Source organism: Lycorma delicatula, chromosome 6 (genome assembly GCF_047948215.1).
Source record: "Lycorma delicatula isolate Av1 chromosome 6, ASM4794821v1, whole genome shotgun sequence".
Lineage (NCBI taxonomy): Eukaryota > Metazoa > Arthropoda > Insecta > Hemiptera > Fulgoridae > Lycorma > Lycorma delicatula.
The window spans coordinates 52,483,828-52,496,692 of NC_134460.1; the positions used below are offsets into that span (position 1 = coordinate 52,483,828).

At 28.7% G+C, this 12,865-nt stretch overlaps 1 protein-coding gene and 1 non-coding gene across 2 annotated transcripts in view; both read left to right on the top strand.

Annotated features, from left to right (window-relative positions):
• The first annotated feature begins 10,701 nt into the window (after window positions 1-10,701).
• Window positions 10,702-10,773, top strand: TRNAQ-UUG (transfer RNA glutamine (anticodon UUG)). The gene has a single exon. It is a non-coding gene; the product is annotated as a tRNA-Gln (tRNA).
• Window positions 10,774-11,373: 600 nt separating this feature from the next.
• Window positions 11,374-12,865, top strand: part of LOC142326860 (roundabout homolog 2-like) — a 1,022,566-nt gene continuing 1,021,074 nt past the window's right edge. The window contains exon 1 of the mRNA XM_075369594.1: window positions 11,374-11,497. Coding sequence (XP_075225709.1) covers window positions 11,422-11,497 — 76 coding nt within the window. The 5' untranslated portion in view covers window positions 11,374-11,421. The remainder of the gene's footprint in view (window positions 11,498-12,865) is intronic.

Below are 12,865 nucleotides of genomic sequence, written 5' to 3' on the forward strand. Positions count from 1 at the left end.
AATTTTTGTACTCCGAAATCAACTAATTATGAATTATTAACATTATATCTAGCAAGAGTAAATAAAAATAATGTTCCCCTTAGGAGAAACAGTTCATTTTTATATTGATTTAATTCAGTTTGATGTTAACAATTTTGTTCGATAATATTCCAACAATGTTTTTAAATTACATCACTGATGTAATATTTTGATTATGACAAGCAATAATTTACGCAGGTGACATATCACTGATATGATTTGGATAATAATATATAACTAACGGTATAAATACACATGCAACAGTTTTTTTTTTAGACTTGACAATTTTAATTTATATAGAAGATAACTTATTCTGTTTGATTATCTTCCATACAATCAGTAATACGCCGTTAATGAATTTTTAGATCATTCATTCATTCATTGTGTACTGCCATTAGGGCAGCTCCTGTAATGGTTACTGTTCTTCACCCTTTTTTTTACCTCCTAGACCACCGTTAGGTATTGCTTCAGAGGATGAGAGGAATGACAAGTAGCATGTGAAAATGCCATCCCTGACCGGGATTCGAACCCGGGACTTCCGGATAAAAGGCCGAGACGCTACCACTCGCGCCACGGAGGTCGGCCTGCTCTCCATCTTGTTCTGTCTTTTGCTAACCTCTTTGTTTCCACATAATATAATAATAATTTAAAAAATTAGAAACAAAAAAAGTTCTGAATTTTCTGCTTCTTTGTTTAAGTTGTACAACTATATGTGTTGAGATAACCTTTATTAAAGCCTTCTAAATTGTTGATTTTTTATATTTTTTTTTAATTCATCGTTATCTTTGTTTATTTACTTAATATTTATTTTATTTCTATTTATTTATAATGTTTTTATTTTTCTATTTTTCTTGTAATTTTGTATATTTTGTTATGGTGATCAAGATTTTGTCATTGTTTCACTTAATCCTTACAGGGAGTTGATGAGGGGAGGATCTTTACATTTTTTATCCGTGGTGTTGTGTAGATATCTCACTTCTGAGATAATTATATGCCAATCTAAATAAGAATTTCTATTTATTTTGTTTATTTGATGTTTCATTCGTCGTAATTTATTCATTATTATCTGCCACCAATGATTAGGTTCTAGTTCTGTTCCGCCCATCGTAACCTCGGTCTTCCAATCATTCACTTTCCTCTTGGAATGTAGTCTTCCTTTCTTTTTCCTGTTTAGCCTCCGGGAATTACCGTTCAGGTATTACTTCAAAGTGAGGATGATATGTATGAGTGTAAATGAAGTGTAGTCTTGTACAGTCTCAGTTCGACCATTCCTGAGATGTGTGGTTAATCGAAACCCAACCACCAAAAATCACCGGTATCCTCGATCTACTATTGAAATCCGTGTAAAAATAATTGACTTTACAAGGACTTGAACGCTGGAACTCTCGACTTCCAAATCAGCAGATTTGGGAAGTCGCGTTCACCATTAGACCAACCCGGTGGGGTTTCTTGGAATGTAGTCTAATGTATGTTTAGATAACCTACTATATTCCATTCTCTGGAAACGAACCAGCCAATTATCGAAGTTGTTTAATTGTTTTATTGACAGCTATCACTCGGGGTTCGTTCCTTTTTCTGTTTGATTTTTGGTGAATGTGATGGTGTTTTAGGCTTATCATTGCTTGTTTTTCTAATTGGTAATTCTAGAAGAGATTATTTAGATAGCTTATCTTTATGTTAAAGTTTTTTTTTGTTCTCTAATCCTTTTTTGTTTTGTAAATAATTGATTTTCTTATTTGGTTGGTTTTTTGTATTTATTTCTTATTTTTTTATAGTTGACAGGTTGTCTTATATTTTTTGTTTGCTGCATCTGTCCAACTTAGTCATTCCCTTCACTCTAAATTTCATTGCGGCTATCTGAAAATGTTGTTTTTCTTTTTTGATATCGTCCAGGTTTCATTCCCATAAAGAAGAGTAGGCAATGCTAATGTTTTATAAAACTTCATAATGGTATTAATGCGAGCTTTACTTTTTACATTTTTTATAACCGTTCTACAAACTTTTATCTACGAATCTTATTATCTACATCTTGTTTGTTTAAATAACAAACGTCACATTTTAAGTAAGTAAAATGTATTACTTATTCTAAAATTTGACCATTTATTATGACTGTTTTAGATCGAATAGGTTCGTCACCAAAAAAAAGTCATGACTTTAGTTTTCGTGGTGGAAACTTTACTGTTGTATTTTCTAACTATCTTAGTAAATTTGTAGACACAGCTGAAGTTCGTCTTATGATTCACCTAACATAACCAAATCATCAACAAACAAAAGTGAATTTATTAAACAGTTATTACTAACTTACTACACACCTAAAGGTGCTTCTTTTCTCTGTTAAAGAGTTAATATACAAATTAAAAAGTATCGGCGAAAAACTGCAGCTTTGTCTAACCCCTCTATTCACATTAATATGTTTTCTTCCATCTACAATCTTCACTCTCGTTCCCCTATACATTTAGTCCCGTTTGTCTTTTGTGTAAATGATTGATATTCATCTTAGTAAAAGATACCTTTGAGCCTGATTTTTGAGCTGTTCGTTTTAACTCTGCTATTTGTGCTATTGCGTCTTCCTTCGATTCAGCTGAAAGAGGTAGGTCGTCAGCAAAGGCTAGACATCTTATTTTGACTTTTCGGTTTTTTCGATTCGATCTTCGCACGATATTGTCGTTTATTTATCAATTAAAAAAGTAATAATTATGCGAATAAAAGGTTAATTTTATGCTAATTTTATCAGCTGTAAACGTTCTATATTCATAATAATAGTTTAAATTGGTTAAATTACCATTGTTTCATATGATTATTAGAAGTTGTGTTTATTTTTGAGCGATTCAATTTTGTTTAATTTACAAACTTCTGCGATATATTAATAAATGTTCTTGCTTAACAGTAGATTGGCAAGTAAACATATTTATAAGATTTTCATTCAGAAACAAGGTTTATTATTGAAAATAAAGAAAATTACTTAACATTAAAAATATTGTTCATATTTGACAGCTATTAATGATTATTTAATAATTTTTATTAATAATAATGTTAACTATGGTTTATTTCCTAATAACTGTAAAGAAAAAATTAGTCTGATCTTATTATACACTTAATCCTGTGTTAATTTATAGAATCTAATTTCTTTATTACATTTTTTCTTTAAAAAAATCAATCTGTTAAATATCCTGATAAACTACCTTTAATCTTATATTAATTTATATCCATGTGAAAAACAAATGCTTTATTAATTTTTCGATAATTTATCTGTTCTGCCTTTCTTCGTCAAATGTGGACGTTATTCGTCCTATTTGTAATTCATTATTTATAAATTTCTATTTTCTATATGTTATCATTGTTAGTCTTGTTTCTTACAATTAAGAGAAATACTGTTTATATCTCATTGTAACTCATAAAGTCAGATTGATTCATTTGAATAAATAATGATTCAGTCAGATTATAAAAAAGAAAAAAAGAAAGATTTAATTTTAGTGCAGCTGCCCCCATAACAGAAATATTACGTGATCTTAAAGGTGATCGAATTACATGATCGTTTAAAGTTTTCTTTCCTGTCGGAAGTAAATATCGAAATTCCTGGTAGGTGGGTTGGAAAAGGCGGTTCAATTCCCTGGCCACCCAGATCGCCGGATATAACCCCTCTGGACTTCTCCTTCAGGAGTTATGTCAAAGACAGGGGTATACGAATAAAGTAGCAAACATTCGGGTGCTGCGTGAGAGCGTTCGGAATGCCATTTCAACCATCACATTAGAAATGCTTCAGCAAACGCGGTAAGAAATCGCCTATCGGCTGGGTATTCATCGTATGACTGATGTGGCACATGTGGAAGTGATGTGATGTGATTTTTTGTTATAACTTGGTAAGACAGGTCTAATTTAATCTTTGGTTCATGTCGATATGTGTAATATTTTGGGAGATATAGTTAAATAAAAATAGGGCGTTTCAAATTGGACACCTTATTCAAAAATAAAAAAATAAAAAAACAGATACGGAAGTAGTTTGTTGCAAATAATCCAATGTATAGAATTTGCTAATAAAAAATTCAGAATGTACAATAATTACCTAAAAGAAATAAAAGTTTTCTTAAAATTTATCGTACTGTTTTATAAAATATGTCATTTAAAAAAACTTACACTATCAGTTACGTTAGTGTGTATTATAAAAAACAACATTCTTAAAAATTACAACAAAAAAAATCGAAAAAATTACAGTACGTTTAATAGAATAAAACTTAGTGATAATGAATAATCAGAATATACATTTAAAACTACTATTTCTTCTTAAATAATCTCTAATATGTTCTTGCTTTAATGTTGATATTTTTTTTATGAACTACAAGATCACGTAATCATTTTAAACAAAGAATTGTATAGAATGCATTCTTTTTGTCGCAATATTCATTAGTTTTTTTTTGTGGCGGCCCTGGATGAAAATCATTACATCATAGTTCATGCTCTACAATTTAATGTGTTCCATTTATTTCTTTAGAAGTTAATATTATAATTAGTTTAACATAGGCCTAAATTTTCTTATGTTTTGCGTTATACGAATTGCAGAAAAAATCAATTAAAAAACCGTGTAAAAACAAAAATCGATAATATTACAATTCCTGTTTAAGTAAAGCTTTTTTTTGTACTATTTTAGATTTTTTTAAATAGTTTTTTAATTTTAATTTTTTAATTTGCTGGCTCGGATAGATTGGCATCCGGATAATCATCGTCCCACTCTATTTAAAATATTATTTCTCAAATATTAATAATAATAATAGTTTTTATTATTTTTAATTACTATATTTAGCAAATACTAATATCTCGGAGCGATTTATTTTCGATATGAGACGACCATAGCCCAATCACTCAAAGCGCTCTTATGGGACTGGATTATTAAAAAAAATTACTGGAAAAATTAGAGTTCGGACAAATCATTTTTAATGAGATTATAAATCATATTAAAATTAAAAACTTTAAGCTACGATAACTGTAACCAAAATGGCAGGTCACTTAATTTTTTTTCACAACTATTATCAAAAACGTCGCTTAATAACGAAAAAGATCGTTTTGAGGTATGAGCATTTGTTAAATTTTATTTCTTTCATGGGTTTCAATTAACCCCACATCTCAGGAATGGTCGACCTGAGAATGTACAAGAGACCACACTTACATTCATACATACATATCATCCTCTGAAGTAATACCTTACGAAAAAAAGGATACAATCGTGTTATCCCAGGGAAGATTCTATGTCATAGACCGATGCCCTATCCCCCTCCGGGTGAAATTGTCAAATAAAGATATTAATTAAAGAAAAAAAATTGATTCTTTTCCTTCATTGCTATATTTCTGTCACCAAGACAACAGAAATAAGATAATAATTTTTCGTGCGATTACTTTACTTACTGTTATTATGTCTTGTGTAATTTAGTTTCTATTTCAGGTTTCTATAAAGCTGAATACTTTATCAGTATTATTCTCATAACCACGAGAGTAACGTCCACTGCGGGTGACGAGAGGTTAGTCCTCTCGTACATAGATCTTCTGGCTAGTCTAGTATACATGTAATATGATTTCATTTAAAAATAATGGAGTATTTTTAAGAAATAGACTTGATTGATCAAGATATAAAATTAAAATTTTTTTTAAATCGTATTTTTTAAATGAAATTTTTACTTACTTCACTAAACAATACCTTAAGAATTGGTTACCAATGAAAATTTGTAAGAACAATATTTTTTAACTGCGATACTTGAAGCTTTTTTAATTGCTTTTATTTGTACGCCTAATAACAAGCGTTTTGCTAGTGTAATGAAATTGATTATTGTTGTTTAACTTTTTTCCTGTTACTTTACCAACCGATTTTATGTGGCGCATTAGAGTAAAATAATTCATAACTTACATATAGTAAAGGATAGGAGATTGTAGAATTCTGCAACATATACAATTTACACACGATAGCTCTTAATATTTCACCCTTACTCCTGATACCCTCGTTATATTAGGGGTGGAGGGGGTGGAGTGATCATTTTGATTTAGTAGAGGTAACTTTGCTTCCGTTAAATTTATTTTTGTTTTATATTTTACTCTATTATCGATCTGTGTTTGTGCTTTTAGTTAGAACTCAATGATGAAATATTAATGTATTATTTAGATTTATTTCATTTTTACAATTTTACAACGTAAAATTTCATTTTACATTTTAGAATTATTTCATTTCATTTTATTTCATTTTTCATAGGTTATGTAAAAATGAAATTATATATATATATTTATATATATATATATATATATGTATATAAATTGAATGTTTGTTTGTCCCGTAAGGGTTCCTATACCATTCATCCGATTGCGATGAAACTTTCGTGAGTTGTGCGCACGCCCGTGAAGGTTCCTGAAGTAGTTTGGATCTGCTAGGTGGCGCTGGGTTGGAGATATTTCAAAACATTATACTTTGGTCCGATTTGGCTCCTATTCAAAATATCTATAAGAAAAGAAATATTTTTTTAAAAAATGGACCCGCTAGGTGGCGCTGGGGTCGAGATATTTCGGAAAATTATATTTATGGTCCGATTTTGCCTGTATTCAGAATATATATGTTACGTGAAAATAAATATTTTTGCAAAAAATGGACCCGCTAGATGGCGCCTAGGGTCGAGATATTTCGAAAAATTGTATTTATAATTCGATTTGGCTCATTTTCAGAATATATATTAGTTACGTGAAAAGAAACCTTTTGCAAAAAAGGGAAGTGAGGAAGGGGTGAAGATTGGAAGAGGAAAAGAGGGAGAAAAGGAAAGGTTAAATTTCGTGATGTTCCGCAGTGTTCAGTTTTTTAATGTTTTATCAACTTTCATTTCTGAATATATATATATATATATATATATATATATATGATAGGTCGAATAATGTTTCCTGTTGTTTCAATTAAAATTATTATTGGTGAAATAATTGAGGGTGTTCCTTTTGGTAGGAGTTGTTTAAATATTTCGTTTGTAAATTTTACTCATCCATATAATGTAATTATGAATCATCTTGGTAAGGCAATCGACATTGAAATTGATAAATGTCTTGTTGATGTAAACACATATGGGATTAATCCTATTATATATATATATATATATATATATATACTCAAATGTAGCAATAGCGAAGCATTACCGGATTTTAAATTTTAGCTGGTTTTAAATATAAAAAAGTACTCCCATATCTTTATTTAAATTTGTAATTAAATTAAACATTCTTATTTAAGAACGTATTTCACGTTTCTTGACAATTCTAAATGGGTAAAGCGTTAATGCTGTTTGATATACCGTATGTGACAGATTAAATTAAAAAAAATAATAATGAAAGTGTAATAAATCATGCTAGTATTTATTTCACTAAATAATTAATTAATTAATTAAATTATTAAATTAATTAAATTATTTAATTAATTAATTTATTTCACAAAATAATAATAGTATAATTTCACTAAATTTGCTTTATTTCACTAAAATTACAATGGTCATCAAAATCGTAAGGCTAGTTAAAAGCCATATATATATATATATTATATATATATATATTATTTATCGTAATGAACCAGATCTATTTATTAATTTTGTAAAATATTCAGATGCCCCATTAACATCTTATATAAATTTAGATCTTACCAGCAGATCATTTGTTATAAAATAAAACGTTTCATAAATAATATGGAATTTAGTTATTTTAGTAAATTATTATTATTTTTTATTTATTTTTTTTATTGTCAGTGGACATCGATTACCAAGATCATTAGCCCTTGTCAATTCCTAAGACAAAAAGTACGAATAAACGATATCACATAATTAAAAGTATAAAGTAACAAAAAAATTATACACACGCTTAGTCGCTGATAAAAGCTCACACAACCGAACGGGATGTAAAAAGTCCCGTTCCGTACAAAACAAGAAATAAAACAAAAGGAAAGGAAAATTTAACTATCCTCTCTGGACATAGAATATATTTCAAAGATATACCTCCTAAAATTAAATTTAAGTACTGTAGAAGACACCGGCTGTATAAAGGAAAAGCAGCAAGTCTCTAATAGCACATTCTTCATTTCTCAAAATTCTCTTCATTCCTCCTTCTATTCTAAATTGACGACGCAGATCCCCATGTACGATGCAATCCTCCAATAAGTGTTTTGACTGTCAACGGTTGCTGATACTGCTCACAAACCGGTTGATCATCATCATCTGGTGTTTGCCTGGCGGCAGGTTCCTTACGCCACTGCTATCTTCATCAATCCCTGCCCCAAGCCTTCTCCTTCGTCCACTTGCAGTCTCCGGTCTTCACTTCATCTACTAACTTCATCCTTCTTCTTCCTTGCTGCATTTTTTCTTTCTATTGACTCTTCCAATGCAATTTTCAAGTTTTAATTAGTTCCAATACAGTAGTTATAATATTGTTTTTCATATCAACTGAAAGTTAGTGTTTGTTGGCTATCTAAAATTTAACCAAACGTCTCTCTCTCTTTTTTCTGTTTAGCCTACGGAACCACCGTAAGGTATTACTTCAGAGGATGAATGTAAATGAAGTGTAGTCTTGTACAGTCTCAGGTCGACCGTTCCTGAGATGTGTGGTTATTTGAAACCCACCCACCAAGGAATACCGTTATCCACAATTTAGTATTCAAATCCTTATAAAAGTTTTACTAGGATTTGAACCTTAGAACTCTCGAATTCGATATTAACTGATTTGAGATGACGAGATTACCACTAGACCAATCCGGTGGATCTAAGCAAACGCCTACGAAATTTTGTATGTATGTTTTATTATAAGTATACTGCTTTCAGTTTTCCAAAGTAGTTATATTTTTTATGCATAGAATATGAAATACAACTTTACAGGTAGCTTTTACTATCTGATTTATCAAATCTTTTTCTGGAATATGAACATTGATTTTCTACTAAAAAAGATTTGCAACGGATGTTTCTTTAAATCAATTTTATCATTTTACTTTTTATGTTCTTGTCATTTTAACCTTGTTTGTAATATTATTTATAACCTTATAATATTATTTATAATTTTTAAGTCGCGTAGCCATTGAAAAGTAGGAAATAAAAAATTCTAGAATTTATTAAAAATTATACCTTAGTAACGAACGCAAGATAAATTTAATAATGGTTAATAAGCAACAACGTTTTCTATTTTTACACATTTCATATTTTTTCAGATGGTTGGTTAAAGAACTTCCATAATTTTATTTCCCTGAATTTTCTTTTTCCTTAAATAAAATCCTTTAAATAGATTATAAACAACGTTTTATTTTTATATTCGTCTTGCAGGATATTTTAGTCTGAAAAATTGACATCTGTTTTATTTTTAAAAAAAGCGTCTACTAAGATATAAAATGCTTCTTCTTAAAATTGCTATCGGATTATTTTTATATAAATAACTATATACATATATAATCATGAAGGTAATATTTTTGGGTTGGATATTATAATAAAAAAAGGCACATATTATATTCAGATCACAAATAAATCGCTACGTAGATGATGAAAAGAAATACAAATACACAGATAAAATACTTAGATCACAAATATTCTGTACCAATTACTATTTTTTTTTTTTATATTATAAATATTACATAAAATTAAAAAATCAAACAAATGACGTTTCGCTTCAAATGGGAAGCTTTATCAAGTTCTACAAAAACATAACCTACATATTTATATGATCCACACTAATGGACTGGTCAATACACGATTATGCAATGGCCTACATATCTCACTTTTTTATTATTTTAAAAAAGCAATTAATTTGATATCAATTAATCATAGAACTAAATAGCCATTCCTTTATAGACCAGTATCTAATCTTACATAGTAATCATTCAACACTTTATATTAGATTAAATATATTATACACTGTACTAGTGTACGATCCACTTAAATCGTTAATATCTGCCCTGTTATGAATTGAGTTTTTACATTTGATAATATGGATCATTTCAAGATCCAGTTTCGTAGTATTATTTATCTCATAATACAACAATTTTAGTTCCTCATAGTTAATTTTCTTTTTCTGTTTGGTTAATGGTGTAACTTCATTTTTCCGGTACTTATGCGCCTCCAAACGCTTCTAATTTGAAATTGCGTGATTTATTCTGTATATTTTACCTGGCAGTCGTAACATTATATATTAACGTTAGATTGTTGAAATTTTTCATCTACGTAATGATTTATTTGACCTAAATATTTTGTGTTCCTATTTTTAAATGTATATATATTTAAAAATAGGATTATATATAAAAATAGATTATATATATATATATATAATCTCTAATGCAGTTATATCAGTATTCAATACTGATTAAAGCTATAATTTATTCATATTTTAATAAGTCGGTTCCATGGTGTAACGGTTAGCACTCTGGACTCTGAATCCAGCGATCCGAGTTCAAATCTCGGTGGGACCTTATCTTTTTTTTAAATTTTATTTATTTATTGTTCAATTAGCTACAACAGCTATTTGAAGACAGATCAGAATTATTTGTATGTGCAAGAAGATTCCGCGGATTAGCGGTTATCAATCTGGCCTTTAATCCACCGATCAGAGTTCAAATCTCAGAGGAACTTCGTATCATTTTGAAAATTTTATTTCTATAAAGAAGTTAGAATAAAAATTGATGTAAATATGATGTATAATTAATTTTTATGTGGTTCCATGGTGTAATGGTTAGCACTCTGGACTTTGAATCCAGCGATCCGAGTTCAAATCTCGGTGGAACCTGTTATTTTTTTATTTATTTATATGTTGTTATTAAATTCTCAATTCGTTAAGTAATGTGTTAATAACTTTATGATTTTAAATTTATTTTAGTTATTTCTGTTTTATAAATTCCAATCAACAACTACTTGTAATATTATTTTATTTTTTTCACCCACTGTTAGAAATTTTATATCTTCTTTTTCAAAATTTTTTATGTAAAGTGATAAATATAATCTCATTTTATCAAGTTTTATTATTACTTTTTTGTTTTCTGTATCCTCATTGCCGTATTTCATTACGATAAAGCACTAAATTTTTCATTAATTTTTTCAAAATTTGTTTTGAAATTTCCAAATCCTTATTTAATTCTCACCGTAGTACTTCTAAGCAGAATATATTCTTACTTTATAAGAACTTAATTTTACTTTCCTTTATAAATCTGTTCTGCTACGTAATTCCTAAAAAAAATCTGACCACAAAGTTGTAATACTTTACTGTAATTCCTTCTAATATATACAATATTTTAATTATGATTAGTATAATTTTGTTTTAAGTTAATGAATTAATTTAATTTTATTAAATTGTATGACGATTCAGTTTGTTTGTCTAGGTTATGTGAATCGCGCGTGTGCGTATATGTGAAGTGTTCGAGGCATAAAAGCCTCCCTAATGGCTGGAAAATTAATTAGTTCGTTGGACTTGCTGACCTTATCGCTGCGTTTCTCTATGATTCTCTACGTTAATGGTAAGTAAAGTAATAATCGTTAATTTTTGTGAATATTAGTGGTGGTAATTAGTTTCGTAATAAGTTATTATATACTGCGTAATAGTTTCCGTATACATGTGTATATACATTCTATACATTTATGGGACTTAGGGGAGCAATAGAATAATAGTGTTATTCTAGTATGCACTAAGGAAGAGGTATTATATTTAATCTCTTATACAGAAAATTTTCAGCTGTAGTAAAACTTAATAATTTTTGACGTAACTCTTAATAAGTTATCTTTCAGTCACTTTGCAATGATTATCATAAATTTATTATTTTCAAAATTTATCACCGTGATCCAACATCAGGATGGGAAGACTAATCATGATACGCGTACGTTATCAATGAATTTTGCTATTTTCAGATCCTCAGGTTTTTCTTTGAATAAAAACAACTTTTTTTTTATTTTAAGATTACAAAAAATGGAAGTTTTTTTCCTGAAAATGATTCCTTTTCAGAAGTAAGAAAATTAAACAGTATTGAGTGATATGAAACTTAATCTGCCATATGTAGGAAAATCCATTTGAGTATAATAAATCCTTTCCTTTAGGTATTCCTTTAGACAATTTTTTTTTAATATGGATTCCTGTAATAAAAAATTTCTTCAGTACTAGAATCTCCGGCAAATATTACAAAATGGTAGTTGTTAACATTTATGAACTAGACTATAAACAGGAGTGATTTTTTTTTTCAGTAATTTTATGATAGTTGTTGCAAGTGTTATAGAAATAGTAGAAAAGTATGACTTTCTTTAAATCGTAGAACATGTTGATAAAGTCAGCTTTGTTCTAGTTATTTCGTTTACATATACACTGTATATATAGAATATACATTTCTTTAACTAGTGGAGCGTTTTTGAAAATATTTAATAAAAAATCTGATGTGAACGTCACATGAATTCCTTTTACGCCTATTAAAGTACATATACACAATTTTTGAAATGAAAAGTACTTAAAAAGGTTTATTACATTAATAACTTCTCATATATTTTTTTCCCTACTGTTGTTACCGAATTATTATTTATCGTAAAATTTTTTACAACCAGAGGTTAATAATTGTTAATAAATCAATATATTTAAAGTAAAAAAAAAAGTTAAAAAAGTAGATGAAGTCTGATTCGAATCGATGTGTCTTCTTCCCCTTGAAGATCCAAATATTTCATAAATTAAAATTTCATTTGGCTATAACTCTGGAACCAATGAAGATAAGTACCACTTATGATATATCGCTGAAAATATCTTAAGGAGGGCTTATTACTGCAGTTAAGAAAAAGTCCGAAATCCAAACTTTTTCGGATTTTGGTATTTTTTTGTATAGTCGATTGCAATCTAAAGGGGAGGTGCA